The sequence below is a fragment of the Hypanus sabinus genome, chromosome 7 (assembly GCF_030144855.1).
Source record: "Hypanus sabinus isolate sHypSab1 chromosome 7, sHypSab1.hap1, whole genome shotgun sequence".
Lineage (NCBI taxonomy): Eukaryota > Metazoa > Chordata > Chondrichthyes > Myliobatiformes > Dasyatidae > Hypanus > Hypanus sabinus.
The window spans coordinates 11,145,465-11,162,324 of record NC_082712.1 but is presented as its reverse complement, the minus strand read 5'-3'; the positions used below and the strand labels follow the sequence as shown (position 1 = coordinate 11,162,324).

At 41.9% G+C, this 16,860-nt stretch overlaps 1 protein-coding gene across 7 annotated transcripts in view; it reads right to left on the bottom strand.

Annotated features, from left to right (window-relative positions):
- Positions 1-16,860, bottom strand: part of LOC132396564 (zinc finger protein 131-like) — a 125,613-nt gene that overhangs the window by 54,884 nt on the left and 53,869 nt on the right. For 6 of the 7 annotated variants that reach the window (XM_059974218.1, XM_059974214.1, XM_059974221.1 and 3 more), the window contains one exon: positions 3,729-3,962. In XM_059974218.1, coding sequence (XP_059830201.1) covers positions 3,729-3,962 — 234 coding nt within the window. Of the gene's footprint in view, positions 1-2,026; positions 2,078-3,728; positions 3,963-16,860 lie in introns of those variants that run through there. The other variant, XM_059974220.1, reaches the window with a different exon arrangement.

The window sequence follows — 16,860 nt, the reverse complement described above, 5'->3', positions numbered from 1 at the left end:
GGAGTGTGTGATGGGACAGTGTAGAGGGAACTTCACTCTGTGTTTGACCCCGGGAGTGAGTGATGGGACAGTGTAGAGGGAACTTCACTCTGTGTCTGACCCTGGGAGTGTGTGATGGAACAGGCTCTTCACACAACCCTGGAACACCTGGACAGCAACAATGCATACATCAGGATGCTCTTTATTGACTACAGCTCAGCACTCAATACCATTACCTCAAACTTAACCAATCAGCTTGGCCCTGGCCTCAATACCTCCTCATGCAATTGGATCTTTCATTTCTTCACCTGCAGACCCCAGCTAGGTCAGATTGGCAACATCTCCTCCACAACTCCAAAGGATTGTGTGCTTGGGCCCCTGCCCTATTCACTTTATGACTGTGTGGTTAAGCACAGCTCCGATGCCATATCTGAGTTTGCTGACCACACCATTTATTTATTATTATTTTATTTTTCTTCTACATTATATATTGCATTGAACTGCTGCTGCTAAATTAACAAATTTCACAATACATGCCAGTGATAATAAACCTGATTCCAATTCTGTTAGCGGCCGAATCAAAGGGGGTGATGAATCAGCACATTGGAGAGAGATTGAAAACCTGGCTGAGTGATTCCAAAACCACCACCCTTTTCTCAATGCCAGTGAGATCAAGGAGCTGATTATTGACTCAAGGAGGGGGAAACTGGAAGTCCAGGAAGTAGTCCTCATTGTGGGGTGGGAGGAGCAGAGGTGGAGCAGAGGTGGATCAGTAATAATAAATCCCTCGTTTTATCATTTCAGAGGACCTGTCCTGGACCCAGCACTTAAGTGCCATTATGAAGAAAGCTTGGCAATGCCTCTGCTTTCTTAGATGTTTGCGAAGATTCAGCATGACATCTAGGACTTTGACAAACTTCTATATTGACTGGCTGTGTCACAGCCTGCTACGGAAACACAAATGACCTTGAATGGACAGTCCAACAAAAAGCAGTGGTAGCAGCCCCATCCATCTGTTAAAGCCGTCCCCACCACTGGACACATCTACACGGAGCTCTGTCATAGGAAAACAGCATCCATCATCTGGGACCCCACCATCCAGGCTATGCTCGCTTCTCATTGCTGCCACCAGGATTGAGCTAAAGGAGCCTCAAGTTCCACACAAGCAGGTTCAAGAACAGTCGTTATCCCTCAGCTTTCAAGCTCTTGAACCGGGGGGGGGGGGGGGGGGGGGGGTAACTTCTCTCACCCCAGCACTGAACTGTTCCCACAATACATGGACTCACGTTCAAAGACTCTGCATTGCATGTTCTCGATATTTACTGCTTTATTTCTTTCTTTTGTATTTGCAATTTGTTGTCTTTTGCTCGTTGGTTGTTTGTCCGCCTGCTGGGTGGAGTCTTCCAATGATTCAATTATGTTTCTTGAATTTATTGTGCATGCCCACAAGAAAATTAATCTCAGGGTTGTATATGGTGACATATATGTACTTTGATAACTAATTTAGCTTGAAATTTGTAGTGGGAGCTACAGTTTGTGTAACTCCAGAAGTATGTGATGGGATGGTGTGGAGGGAGTTTCACTCAGTGTCTGACCCCGGGAGTGTGTGATGGGACAGTGTAGAGGGAGTTTCACTCTGTGTCTGACCCCGAGAGTGTGTGATGGGACAGCATAGAGGACGTTTCATTCAGAACCTAATCTGCACTGTCCCTGGCCTTGAAATGTTTAATGGAACAGTATTGAGAAATCTTAATTCTGAACCTAATTTGTTTTGCCCTGGATCTGGGAGTGCGTGACAGGACAGTGTACAAAGTGCTTTACTCTGAACCTAACCTGTACCCTCCCTATACAGTGAGTGTTTGATGGAACAGTGTAGCAGGTTCTTTACATCCAACCAGTCGTTGGTCTTAGATGGTGTGCTCTGTCTCTGGCTGGAGGTTTGGGAGTGGGACTAGGGAATCGGTCACGTGAAAACACTTCAGTGGAGAACAGCCTCACTCCACCTCAACAGGATTAACATTTCATAGATTCTGCAGATGCTGGAAATCCAGGGAAACACACACTAAGTGCTGGAGAAACTCAGCAGGTCAGGCAGCATCTGTGGAAATGGATAAACAGTCAATGTTTCAGGCTGAGACCCTTCACCTAGACCGAAAAGGATAGGGCAAGAAGTCTGAATAAACAGGTGGGGAAGGGAAGGAGTACAAGCTAGAAGCCGAGGGGTGAAGCCAGATGGGTGGGGAGGGGATATGAAATAAGAACATGGGAGGTGGTAGGAAAAGGTGAGGAAGGAATCTGATAGGAGAGGAGAATGGACCATGGGAGAAGAAGAAGAAGGGCCACCAGTAGGAGATGACAGGGCGGTGAGAAGAGAAGAGGTTAAGAGGAGGTGGCAGTGTAGGGAATTCAAGAAGAGGGGAGTGGGGAGGGAGAAATTACCGGAAGTTAGAGAAATCGATGTTCATGCCATCAGGTTGAAGGCTACTCAGGCGGAATATGACGTGTTGCTCCTCCATCCTGAGAGTTGCCTCATGGTGGCAGTTAATTTTAGTATTTTGTGTGTTTAGTTATCAACCCGGGCCTCAGCACGTACATCACAGTCACACGCATCCCAGGTAGAGTCACTGAGCAGAGACCAGGATGTACAAATGCTAAATGCTCTCATCCCTTCCAGCCCTAGGCCAGCAGTAGCACTGAGCGTATCAGCAGCATTGTGGTTAGCTCTTCCGTGCCAGTGACCCGGGTTCACTGTCTGTAAGGAATGAGAACCTTCTCCCCAAGACCGTGTGGGTTTCCTGCCACTCTCCAAAGACGTGCATTAGTAGGTTCATTGGGGGTGTGGGCTCATTGCGCCAGGAGGGCCTGTTAACGTGCTGTATCTCTAAATAAATAAATCAGCACTGAACTCCAACCTTCCCGTCTGCCACGGGTAAGAAAGACCTGGGCAGTGGTGAGTGCAGAGCCAGAGGAGCGATGGGAAACAATGCCAATTAAAGACAACATGAATGACTGCTTCCAGAATCAGCCAGTTGCTTTATTAACAGGCCTGTAAATGGATTAAACAGCTGATTCCTCCATGAACATTTACAGCGGCCAGAAATCTCCAGCCGAAATGCAGTCCTTTCTGCGCTGTGTCCGAGTTACATCAGTAACAAAAGTCCAAGGGCGAGGAGCGTTGTGGCATGGCACTCCAACCTGACAGTGCAAACTGGACAGAGAACAGGGCCAAATGACACCAGTGATGATACTGGCCTGGGGAACCGAGTTCTACTGGACCCTCCCAGCAGCGGCTGGACAGAACAATCAATGGGATGCTGGTCCCTGCTCCCTCCGAGCGGTTGAGGGGTGAAGAGCCAGGTCTCGCAGTCACCGGCCAGCACTGAGTTTATATTTCCCAAATGCCTCGGTGGGGCCCGGTTCACTTGTGGAGCCAGGGACGGGCAGCCACTCAGCAGGCAGCACTCTCAGCAGCTGCAATTGTGCACTGGCAATGCAGCTTTGACTACACAGTCTTGAACTTCCACTTGGGAGGCAGAATAATCTGACCATTATTTGCTGAAGCTTGAAACCAGAAGTCTGATGGGGGGAGAGCAGCTGACCCTGCCCTCATCTGGTGTACAAATCACCCTAGTCACTCTCCCACGATCTCTTGACATTGGGCCAGGTGTGGAAGTGCCCACTTTGCCCACCACCCCCACCCACACCCCACCCCTCCCCTTTCCCAGTCCCTGATCCTCCTACACGGTCACCTCCTCGATGACTGTCTCGCTCTCCATGGCCTCAGTGTTGATCAACACCACGATCTCCGCCAGGGCGCCCGTTCCCTGCTCGGTGGCGCCGTGCTTCTCCTTTACGTGCTGCCGCAGCTCACTGGCGCGCATGAACCACATGTCACACAGGGTGCAGTGGTTGGGTTTCTCTCCCGTGTGCTCAGCCAGATGGTGCTTAAACTGGTCCCAGCTGGGGAAGACGCTGGTGCAGACCTGGTGGACGGGACAATGAACACACATTACACTTGCGTCGATCAGAGCACGATGCATTGAAACAGGCTCTTCAGCCTATTTGCCTAGTCCCATTGACCCGCACCCAGACCAGAGCCCACTGTACCCCTCACATCCACAAACCTATCCACATTCACTTCAACCCTGAAATCAATCTGCATCCACCTCGTCCACTGGCGCTTGTTCCACAATCCCACCACCCTCTTGAGTGAAGAAGTTCCCCCTCATGTTCCCCTTAAACATTTCACCTTTCACCTCTAACCCATGACCTCCAAGTTCTAGTTTAACCCAACCTCGGTGGAAAAAGCCTGCTTGCATTTACTCTGTCTGTACCCCAAGAAATTTTATATACCTCTAGTATATTGCCCCCATTTTCATACATTCCAGGGAATAAAGTCTGAACGTATTCAACTTTTCTCTATAAAATCAGGTCTTCAAGTCCTGGCAACATCCTTGTAGATTTTCTCTGTACTCTTTCAAGCTTATTGATAACGAATCTCTGTGTGGAGTTTGCATGTTATCCCTGTGACCACGTGGGCTTACACCCTGGGTGCTCCAGATTCACAAGACCATAAGACACAGGAACAGAGTTAGGCCATTTGGCCCATCCAGTCTGCTTCACCATTCTATTATGGCTGATTTATTATCCCCCTCAACCCCATTGTCCTGCCTTCTTCCTGTAACCTTTGTTGCCCTGACTAACCAAGAACCTGTCAACCTTTGCTTTAAATATACCCAATGACTTGGCCTGCATAGCTGTCTATGGCAATAAATTCCACAGATCTTTGGTGCATGAAGCATCGTTTTCTATGTGGGATGGGACAGAGTGCAGATCTGAGGCTATCGCATGTAGGCTCCAATGTAGGCAATATCCATCATCAAAGATCCCACCATCCGGGCCACATCATCTCTCACAGCTCCCAACAGGCAGGATGTACAGAATCCCGAAGTCCCACACCACCAGGTTCAGGAAAAGCTACTTCCCTTCAAACATTCGGTACTCGATCCAACCCTGATCACTACAGGTTAGCACCACCATGACCACTTTGCACTAAAGCCAGTTGTGTTTCTTTTGTTCTAATTGTGTTCATTCTTGTAAAAATTGTATATAATTTATGTTTAATTGATGTTTTCCTTGTGAATGCTGTTGACCTGATGCACTGAGCCTGTGATGCTACTGTAAGCAAGTTTTATATTACACCTATGCACATGTGGATTTCTGCTTTTGACAGTGTATTAGACCAAGGTTGCTGGGTGGTGAGGCTCAGTGGGAGGAAGAGTCTGTTCTACCATGTATTTCTAAAATAAGTAAATAAATTAGGGCGCCACAGTAGCGTAGCAGTTAGTGTGACCTTATTACAGCTTGGGGCAGAGTTCAGAGTTCAATCCTGGCGTCCTCTGTAAGGAGTCTGCACACCCTCCCCATGGAATGTGTGGGTTTTCTCCGGGTGCCCTGGTTTCCTCTCACAGTTCAATGACGTACTGACTCTGTTAATTGGTCATTGTAAATTGTCCCATTAGATGGCAGGGTGGAGATACGTCTCTACCAAAGGAGGTGTAAGGCATTCCTTCCCTCTGTTGGCCTGCAGGTCACCCTTGGGCAAAGTGTAGCACCTGCTTGGCCCCCCCCCCCCCCCCGATCAGGGTCACATGAAGCCATGGGGCAGGTGGTGGGTGGTCATATGTGCAGCCGGTGCCTACCTGGTACCTGGTTATGCGACCAGTGACGCCAGGCAGACAACCTGTGAAAAGCATTGATCATGGTCAGGTCACCTGTCTTGTAAAGACAATGCCCATAAGATGACAATGGCAAACCACTTCTGTAGAAAAATTTGCCAAGAACAATGATGGTCATGAGGTCGCCTGGTGGTGCTCATCGTATGAGGTTCAATTTGACTTTGCTCCATTCCCTTTACCTCTATTACCTGTAGCCACCCTTATTTACTTTGCTTTATACCTACACTAAAAGGCTTATGTTATAGACATATTTTTGAATTTTGACTTTAAGTTGCTAAAAATGAATACCAGATCACGAGAAGCAAAAAATGGGAAAGATTCGGATCTTAATGGGAAAAAAAAGACAATGATCCAAAACAATTTAAGCAACCTCCATTTACTTTTGAAACAATGTGTAAACTTCTAGATGATAAACTTACTCAAAAATTTGCTGTGTTCGAAGCTCAAACGTTAATTTGAACAACAGCAAGTAACAAATTCAGAACTTGACGAAGGAGCTCGACAGAGAGATTGGAGGATTACAACTCTGGAACAAAATCTGACTTCGATGTCTCAACAGCTGGATTGTTATAAATTCAAAGTTACCGAAGATAGATTATCACAGATAATCGGTCCCCCTGAAGATGTTGAGGAGGGTGATCCTATCAAGTTCTTTTCTCAATTTTTATTCGATGTGTTTGGCACAGAAGTTCTGGACACCCCTCCATTAATTGACAGCGTTCATCGCACACCGCGTCTAAAATCTTCTGATCATTCTAAACCACGACCAGTTATTGTTCGTCTCCATTATGTTCATATCAAGGAACGTTTGATACGATTTCCTCGGCGGAAAGGCATGTTCTAACTTAAAGGTTTCAAATTCCGCTTCATAGAAAATTTCAGCCCTGAGGTTCTGAAGGAACAAATGGCATTTAAGCCTCTGATGTCGGAATTCTTCCAAATGAGTCTCAGACCATTCCTCCTGTTCCCAGCTCGAATGAGAATCGTCCTCTCTGATAATTCCCACTGTCTCTTTAAGTCATTAAATGAAGCTCAAAAATTTTTCAACCAACAAACATCCTCTGCTACGGCCTAATTAAAGTTCCACTTTTTTTTTGGCTTTTACTTAAATTTTTAAGCTATTTACCAGCTTATTGATCTGGTTAGTTAGAATACGAAGGTTTAACTTTTCAGTTCCCTTTTGGGATTCTGCTTTTTTTAATTTTTTTGAAACTATTTAGTAGATGTTTGATTTCTTCTTTTTTGAACGGAGGTGCATTCGCTCTTTTTTTTTGCATTTTAAGATGTTGTCCTGTTTTCTTCTTCCCATAAGACCTTATTTTCTTGCTGCGTCAATTTCAATTGTTTATGTGTGAAAATAACCAACAACATGAATTGGCGTTTGTTTTCTCCTTTCTCTGAAATACTGCTGTTTTAGTACTCTGTTTTATGATTTAAACTTTTTTTTAAATCGTGGTAGTTTTTTTCTTGTTCTCTTTTTTTGATAATTTTCTTCATATAATTTTTGGTTTATGGGTGGCTTTTCTTTATAAACTTTTATCTTTTGGGCTGCCATCAGGAGAGATGGGGGTAGATTTAGCTTTAGTTTATCTCTTGGCCAATCTCTGGCCTATTTCTGGGTCTTTGTGAGTGGGGGGAGGGGTATTTCTTTTTATAGAGTAGATTTTTTCACCTGGGCTATTTTGAAACGACTGAAATGTCTGATATGTCGTAACTTCCAGTTCCTCCTTGAACCTTTCTTTCTCTTCCGGGTTCATGAGTTTGTATTCTGGTTAATCATTTACATACCATACTACTGGTTTTACTATGATGGATAAGATTATTAATTTTGTTTCATGGAATACTAACGGTTTAAACCATCCGATTAAATGGAAAGGAATTTTCAAAGTATTCCATAGAATGAATGCCCATCTTATCCTTGCACAAAAAACTCATGTGAGGAAAAAGGATAATCAGTGTTTTTTTAGGTTTTGGAAAGATCAACAATACCATTCGAATTCTCAGGCTAAAGTGAAAAGAGTTTCTGTTTTTATAGATTTCTCAATTTCATTTATTCACTATGAAACAATTTTGGATCTGAATGGTAGATTTTTGTTAATTACTGGTCTACTCTGAAACAAAAAAGTGGTTATGGTTAATGTTTATGCTCCAAATGTTGACTATCCTGAATTTTTTAAAAACTTATTCACATCCCTTCCTAATTTAAATGACTATATGTTGATAATGGATAGCGATTTTAATTGCTGTTTAAATCCTTCAATGGATAGATCTAAGACTAATCAGGCACTTCCGAATAAACCAGCTACCTTTATTAATTCCTTTATGCTTGACTTTGGAATTTCAGAAATTTGGAGGTTTCTACATCCAAAGGATAAAGAGCTTTTATTCTTTTCCCATGTATACCACAGTTGTTCTAGAATTGACTACTTTTTTATTGACTCTTGTTTAATTCCCTCTGTCACTGACTGCAATTACGATTCCATTGCCATCTCTGACCATGCACCCCTGAAACTCTCTATTAAATTAATGGATACACCCTTTAGCTTTGGACAATGGCAATTCAATTCTGTATTACTACAGGGCTCGGACTTTGTGAATTTCGTTAAGGAACAGATTGATTTCTTCTTTTCAACAAACTCTACGGAAGAAATTTCCAGTAGGGTTCAATGGGATACTTTTAAAGCATACATCCATGGGTAGATTATCTCACATTCTGCTGGACTGAAAAAACCAATTAATAAAGAGATTTGTATATTGGTTAATAAGATTAAAGCAATCGACAAGAAATATTCTATTGCTCCTAGTCAGGAGCTTTATAAAAAGAGGGTTGAACTTCAAATGGAGCATAGTTTACATTTAACATCCTCAATTGAAAATTAATTAATTAAGTCTAAGAGTCATTTTGTACACATGGTGATAAATCTGGTAAACTATTGGCTAGTCAATTGAAATCTGCTTTGGCTAAACATCAGATTATTAAAATTTGTTAACAAGATGGCACTATAACGGTTGATCATGATGAGGCAAACAAATCTTTTCAAGAATTTTACATCTCCTTATATCAATCAGAATTTCCTGATGACTCCACTATAATGCACGAATTCTTAAGGAAATTGAATGTTCCGAAATTATCACCTAATGAACGTTTAGTATTAGATGCTCTTATTACGTAACAAGAAATAAAAGATGCTATTTCTTCAATGAATTCAGGTAAAGCACCTGGCCCAGGTGGCTATACAGTAGAATTTTTAAAATCCTTCTCTACTATACTTTCTCCCTGGTTATGTAGAATCTTTAAGGATGCATTATTTATAGGTAAATTACCACAATCTTTTTATGGTGCCTCTATTTCCTTAATTCTTAAAAAAGATAAAGATCCCACTGAACACACATCATATAGACCTATATCCTTATTGAATGTGGATTCTAAGATCTTTTCTAAAATATTGGCAACTAGATTGGAGTATGTATTGTCTCAAATTATTTTGGTTGATCAGACCAGATTTATTAAAAACCAATATCCGTCCTTTGATATTAGGAGATTAATGAATATTGTTTATACTCCCTCAGCTAGAACGCCAGAATGTGTCATCTCATTGGATGCCGAGAAAGCATTCGATACGAATTGAATGGCCATACTTATTTAGTATGTTTGAGAAATTTAATTTTAGCCTGCAATTTATATCTTGGATTAAATTGATATATTATGGCCCTATGGCTTCAGTACTTACCCAATAATATAAGATCTCCTTTTTTCCAGTTGCTTCATGGCACTAGGCAAGGCTGTCATCTTGGCCCATTGCTATTTGATATTGCCCTGGAACCTTTAGCTATTGCTATTCAAGACTCACCTACTACACTTGGCATTCCCCATGGGAATGTGATACATAAGTTATCATTATATGCAGATGATTTGTTATTATATATTTCGAATCCTGAGAAATCCATTCCTGCTGTTATATCCCTGCTTGCTCAGTTTAGTAACTTTTCTGGTTACAAACTGAATCTTAATAAGAATGAACATTTCCTTTTAAATATGTAAGTTCCAATTTATATACGTTTGCCATTTAGATTGGTTACGGATCACTTTACTTAGCTAGCTGTTAAAATTACTAAAAAACATAAAAATTTATTTAACGTCAATTTTTTACCTTTAATAGACCGGGTCAAACAATTGCTTACTAAATGGTCCTCACTGTCTATATCATTGATTGGTCGAATTAATGCTATTAAGATGATTATTTTACCTAATTTTTTATATCTTTTCCAAGCAGTACCAATCTTCATTCCCAAATCCTTTTTTGATACTATTGACTCTAAAATTTTGTCTTATATATGGCAGAATAAAAACTCTAGGTTAAGTAAAAAATACTTGCAGAAATCTAAAATGAACGGTGGCCTGGCACTGCTGAATTTAAGATTTTATTATTGGGCAATTAATATGCAATATTTAATATTTTGGACACAAGATGTAGATATTAATGCCAGTCCGCAATGGTCTAATCTTGGATGTAATTCTGCACAAGGATTTTCATTGGTTTCCATCTTAGGGACTTTGCTTCCCTTTGTTCTTTTTAAATTGAATAAACAAATGGTTAATCCAATAAATAAACATACGATTATGGTTTCAGTTTTGTAAATTTTTTGGCTTGAATAAATTTATTTTATCAAGTCCTATTATATCTAATTTTTTCTTTCAACCCTCTGTTGTGGATCAAGCCTTTTGGTATGGAAAACGAAGGATATAATATATTTTCGTGATTTATTTTTAAATAAATTTATTTATTTATTTTTAACTGTTTTATGTCTTTTGAACAGTTGTTTAACAAATATAATTTGCCCAGATCCCATTTTTTTAGATATTTACAGATCAGAGATTTTTTTTAATATAAAGTTACCTACTTTTCCAATTTCATATCCAACTGATATCGCGGGAAAAATTTTAGGCTTAAACCCTTATCAAAAGGGTTTAATTGCAATCATTTATGATATGATTATGAAAATACATTCAGATATATCCAATAACATTAAAAATGAATGGGAGAAGGAACTTCAACTTTCTTTACCTATACAGAAATGGGAGAAAATTTTTCAATTAGTTAACTTTTCTTCTATTTGTGCTAAACATACATTGTTTCAATTTAAAGTAGTGCATAGGGCTCATATGTCTAAAGATAAATTAGCTTGTTTTTACTCTCTTTTGGAAAAATATTAGAAAGATATTTTTGATACATTCTCTACAGTTTTGCACATTGATTTACAGCCTCACCCTATCACTGCAATTTTTGGTTTACCAATGATTGATCGGCCCTCTTCAGCTCGGCAGATGATTGCATTTGCTACTTTAATGGCTAGAGGATCTATTTTATTGAATTGGAAAGAGATTAATCCTCCAGCTACTTCTCAATGGTTTTTCCAAACCATGTCCTGTTTAAACTTAGAAAAAATTAGAAGTAGTGCCTTTGATCCCTCGGTTAAATTCGAAGAAACTTGGGAGGCCATTTATCCAATACTTTCATAGAATGTAAATTGATCTTTTCCAATTCCTTTATATTATTTATTAATTCGAGTAGTGGAGCGGAGTTGATGACATTAATGATTTTATCTGATATAATAGAATAGGCCAGCTTTGTTTAGTTTTATTTCTGTTTAGTTTAGTTTACTTTGTTTTTGATTTTTCAATTTGGGGTTTTTTTTCCATCTTTTTTATTTCCTTGTATCTTGTCTATATTAAGAGTTTGGGAGGTCAATTATATTGCTGTTACCTATAGTTTCTACTCACATGTATTAATTGCCAACAATGTAATCCCACTCCCTTTGTACTGTTATGACCACTACTTATTTGTCTAGAAAAATTCAGTAAGAAGATTGAAAAAGGAAGAAAGAACAATGATGGTCATGGAAAGACCATGATCGCCCACATCATACAACACGGTGCATCATGATGACAATGATAAAACTTCCCAGCAATCACTCTAAACAGAGTTAAATTAGGGTTGCTCAAAGGCAGGAAAGGCCGACTCCCAGCTGTACCGCTAAATACCATAATAAAATGAATGTGACTTGACTTCAGGCTACACTGCCCTTGAATAGAGTCATTGAGAAGTACAGCACAAACAGGCCAAAAGCATTTAAACTGCCTACTCCCATCGACCTACAATGGGCTCTTACCCCTACTATCCAAGTTTCTATCCAAACTTCACTTAAATATTGAAATTAAACTCGCTTGCACCACTTTGTGCTGGCAGCTCGTTCCACACTCTCACCACCCTCTGAGTGAAGACGTTCCCCTCATGTTCCCCTTAAACTGCTGGAGAAAAGTGCGGAAAGAACAGGTGCTGTTTTCTCCTGGTAGGGATTAGTTCTTAGCTCCAAGTGCTCCTGCCAACCTTTGTCACCTTGCAACCTTATTCTTCAACTTCTTTGAATTATGGAGGACAGCATGTATATAAATGTCTCTCTCCAGCAGACTTCATCGTGATCATCGTGACTCCAGTATTTCTACAATTTTTTAATGTTTCTTAATTGTACACATGATTTTTTTATGTTCTGTCGCTGAGCAGCAGTGAACCATCTGATTGGCCTATCAGAGTTCTCTTTCGGAACTGGTTGACTTGATCAGCATTTCTGATCTGGCTATTGTTTATGATTGCACTTAATAAAAAAAAGAAATCAAAAGCTTTTCACTTTTCACCCTTAACCCATGACCTCTAGTTGTAGTCCTACCCAACCTCAGTGGAAAAAGCCCGGTTGTATTTACCCTATCCATACCCCTCAGAATTTTGTATACCTCTATCAAATCTCCTCCCAATCTTCTACATTCTATATATAGATAATAGACAATAGACAGTAGGTGCGGGAGTAGGCCATTCGGCCCTGCTAGCCAGCACCGCCATTCACTGTGATTATGGCTGATCATACACAATCAGTACCCTGTTCCTGCCCTCTCCCCATATCCCTTGACCCCGCTACCTATAAGAGCTCTATCTAACTCTCTCTTGAATACATCCAGAGACTTGGCCTCCACTGCATTCTGGGGCAGAGCATTCCACATATACACCACTCTCTGGGTGAAAAAGTTTTTCCGCATCTCAGTTCTAAATGGCCTACCCCTTATTCTTAAACTGTGGCCTCTAGTTCTGGACTCACCCATCAGCAGGGACATGCTTCCTGCCTCCAGCGTGTCCAATCCCTTAATAATCTTATATGTCTCAATTAGATCCCCTCTCATCCTTCTAAATTCCAGTGTATACAAGCCCAGTCGTTCCAATCTTTCAACATATAACAGTCCCGTCATTCCGGGAATTAACCTTGTGAACCAACGCTGCACTCCCTCAATAGCAAGAATGTCCTTCTTCAAATTTGGAGACCAAAACTGCACACAGTACTCCAGGTGGGGTCTCACCAGGGCCCTGTACAGCTGCAGAAGGACCTCGCTACTCCTATACTCAATTCCTCTTGTTATAAAGGCCAGCATGCCATTAGCTTTCTTCACTGCCTGTTGTATCTACATGCTTGCTTTCATTGATTGATGTACAAGAACACCTAGATCTCGTTGTACTTCCCCTTTTCCTAACTTGACTCCATTTAGATAGTAATCTGCCTTCCTGTTCTTGCCACCAAAGTGGATAACCTCACATTTATCCACATTAAACTGCATCTGCCATACATTTGCCCACTCACCCAATCTGTCCAAGTCATCCTGCATTCTCATAACATCCTCCTGACATTTCACACTGCCACCCAGTTTTGTGTCATCGGCAAATTTGTTAATGTTACTTTTAATCCCTTCATCTAAATCATTAATGTATATTGTAAACAGCTGCGGTCCCAGCACCGAACCTTGCGGTACCTCACTGGTCACAGCCTGCCATTCTGAAAGGGACCCGTTAATCGCTACTCTTTGTTTCCTGTCAGCCAGCCAATTTTCAATCCATGTCAGTACTCTGCCCCCAATACCAGGTGCCCTAATTTTGCCCACTAATCTCTTATGTGGAACTTTATCAAAAGCTTTCTGGAAGTCCAGGTACACTACATCCACTGGCTCTCCCTTGTCCATTTTCATAGTTGCATCCTCAAAAAACTCCAGAAGATTCGTCAAGCATGATTTTCCCTTCATAAATGCATGCTGACTCGGACTGATCCTTCTACTGATATCCAAATGTGTCGTAATTTCCTCTTTTATAATTGACTCCAGCATCTTTCCCACCACTGACGTCAGGCTAACCAGTCTATAATTCCCTGTTGTCTCTCTCCCTCCTTTCTTGAAAAGTGGGACAACATTAGCCACCCTCCAATCAGCAGGAACTGTTCCTGAATCCATAGAACATTGGAAAATGATTACCAATACGTGCACGATTTCTAGAGCCACCTCTTTAAGTACCCTGGGATGCAGACCATCAGGTCCTGGGGACTTATCAGCCTTCAGACTCAACAGTCTATCCAACACCGATTCTTGCCTAATATAAATTTCCTTCAGTTCATCCATTACCCTAGTTCCTTTGGCCACTATTACATCTGGGAGATTGTTTGTGTCTTCCCTAGTGAAGACAGATACTAAGTACCTGTTCAACTCGTCTGCCATTTTTTTGTTCCCCATAATAAATTCACCCGTTTCTGTCTTCAATGGCCCAATTTTGGTCTTAATTATTTTTTTGCTATTCACATACCTAAAGAAGCTTTTACTATCCTCCTTTATATTCTTGGCTAGTTTACCTTCGTACCTCATTTTTTCTTGGCGTACTGCCTTTTTTGTTATCTTCTGATGCTCTTTAAAAGCTTCGCAGTCCTCCGGTTTCCTGCTCATCTTTGCTATGTTATACTTCTTCTCTTTTATTTTTATACTGCCCTTTACTTGCCTCGTCAGCCATGGTCTTCCCTTACTCCCCTTAGAATCTTTCTTCCTCTTTGGAATGAACCGTTCCTGCACCTTCTGCATTATTCCCAGAAATACCCGCCATTGTTGTTCCGCTGTCTTCCCTGCTAGGGTATTGTTCCATTGAACTTTGGCCAGCTCCTCCCTCATAGCTCCATAGTTCCCTTTAACTGTAATACTGACACATCCGATTTTCCCTCCTCCTTCTCAAATTGTAGGTTAAAACATATCATATTGTGGTCACTACCTCCTAATGGTTCCTTTACCTCGAGGTCCCTGATCAAATCCCGTTCATTGCACAACACTAAATCTAGAATTGCCTTCTCCCTGGTAGGCTCCAGTACAAGCTGTTCTAAGAATCCATCTCGAAGACACTCCACAAACTCCCTTTCTTGGGGTCCAGTACCATTCTGATTCTCCCAGTCTACCTGCATGTTGAAATCCCCCATGACAACTGTATCATTACCTTTGTGACATGCCAATTTTAACTCTTCATTCAACTTACACCCTACATCCAGACTGCTGTTTGGGGGCCTGTAGATAACTCCCATTAGGGTCTTTCTACCCTTAGAATTTCTCAGTTCTATCCATACTGACTCTACATCCCCTGATTCAATGTCCCCCCTCGCAAGGGACTGAATATCATTCCTCACCAACAGAGCCACCCCACCCCCTCTGCCAGTCAGTCTGTCCTTTCGATAAGATGTATATCCTTGAATATTCATATCCCACAACATCGTACTTGCCAATTTCCAACTGAGCGTCAAGCTCATCTACTTTATTCCTTATACTTTGTGCATTCATATATAATACTTTTAATTTGTTACTCCCCTCTCCTTTCCTCTAATTCCTATTTCACTTGGCCATAGTATGATCTCTTCTTGAGCTTTCTACTCCATTGATTCTGTTGTTCTTTTTAACTTTTCTTATTTTCACTTTCCCTTTAACTCCATCCTTATATTTCCAGTTCATCCCCTCCCCTCCACTACTTAGTTAAAACACATCCGTGTTGCAGTGGCAAACCTGTTTGCCAGAATGCTGGTCGCCCGCCTATTAAGGTGCAACCCGTCCCTTTTGTACAATTCATCCCTACCCCAAAACAGATCCCAGAGGTCCAAGAATGTAAATCCTTGCTTCCTGCACCAGTTCCTCAGCCACACAGTCAGATCCATTATCTCCCTGTTCCTGCCCTCTCCAGCACGAGGAACTGGAAGCAAACTGGAGATAACCACCCTGGAAGTACTGCTTTTCAGCCATCTTCTGAGTTCTCTGAAGTCCCGCTGCAGAATGTCCTTCCTCTTCTTCCCGATGTCATTTGTGCCGACATGCACTACCACTTCCGGCTGTTCACCTTCACCCTTGAGGATTCCCTGCAATCGGTCCGTGATGTCCTGGATCCTTGCACCAGGGAGGCAACACACCATCCTTAAATCTCACCTGTTGCCGCAGAAACCCCTTTCCGTACCTCTTACTATGGAGTCCCCTACTACCATGGCTCTTCCTGATGTCCGACTCCTCGTCTCTGCTTCTGCACCAATTTTCGGCTCGCAGACCTGTCTGCCTCTCAGACTGGCAGTATCTTCTGTCCTGACAGCTTCCAAGAGGGTGAATCTGTTTACGAGAGGTACATCCCCTGGGGTCTCCTGTACTTCAAGCATCCTTTCCTTCCTCATTGTCGCCCCCTTTCTCTCTTCCAGTATCCTCGATGTAACAACCTCACTGTAGGTCCTGTCCAGAAAACTCTCATTTTCGCGGATAAACCTGAGGTCATCCAGTTCTTTCTTCAGTGCTGCAACATGCTCCTTCAGAAGCTAATCTTCCACAGCTGTAGCAGCCAGGGGCACCATCAGTGTCCCTGACCTCCCACATCATGCACATAGCACACTGAATCAGTTTAGTCTTCACCCTCTCCAATTGTGCCTGGCGTAGTCTCCTCAGTCAGCCTCCTCGCTGAAGACTCTCGAGCCAAAGACTAGCACTTTTCACACCAGGCACTTCCCTCGACCAGGCCGCTTCCCGAATAATATATAATGAAGTCCTAACTCACTCAATCTTTCCTTATAACTCAGGTCTTCCAGACCCAGCAACATACTCGTAAATTTTCAACCTTATTCACATCTTTCCTGTAGGTAGGTGACTAAAACCGCACACGATACTCCAAATTAGGCATCAGTAATGACATGTACAACTTCAACATGACATCCCATTTCCCATACTCAGTACATTGATTTATGAAGGCTAATGTGCCAAAAGCTTTCTTTGCAACCC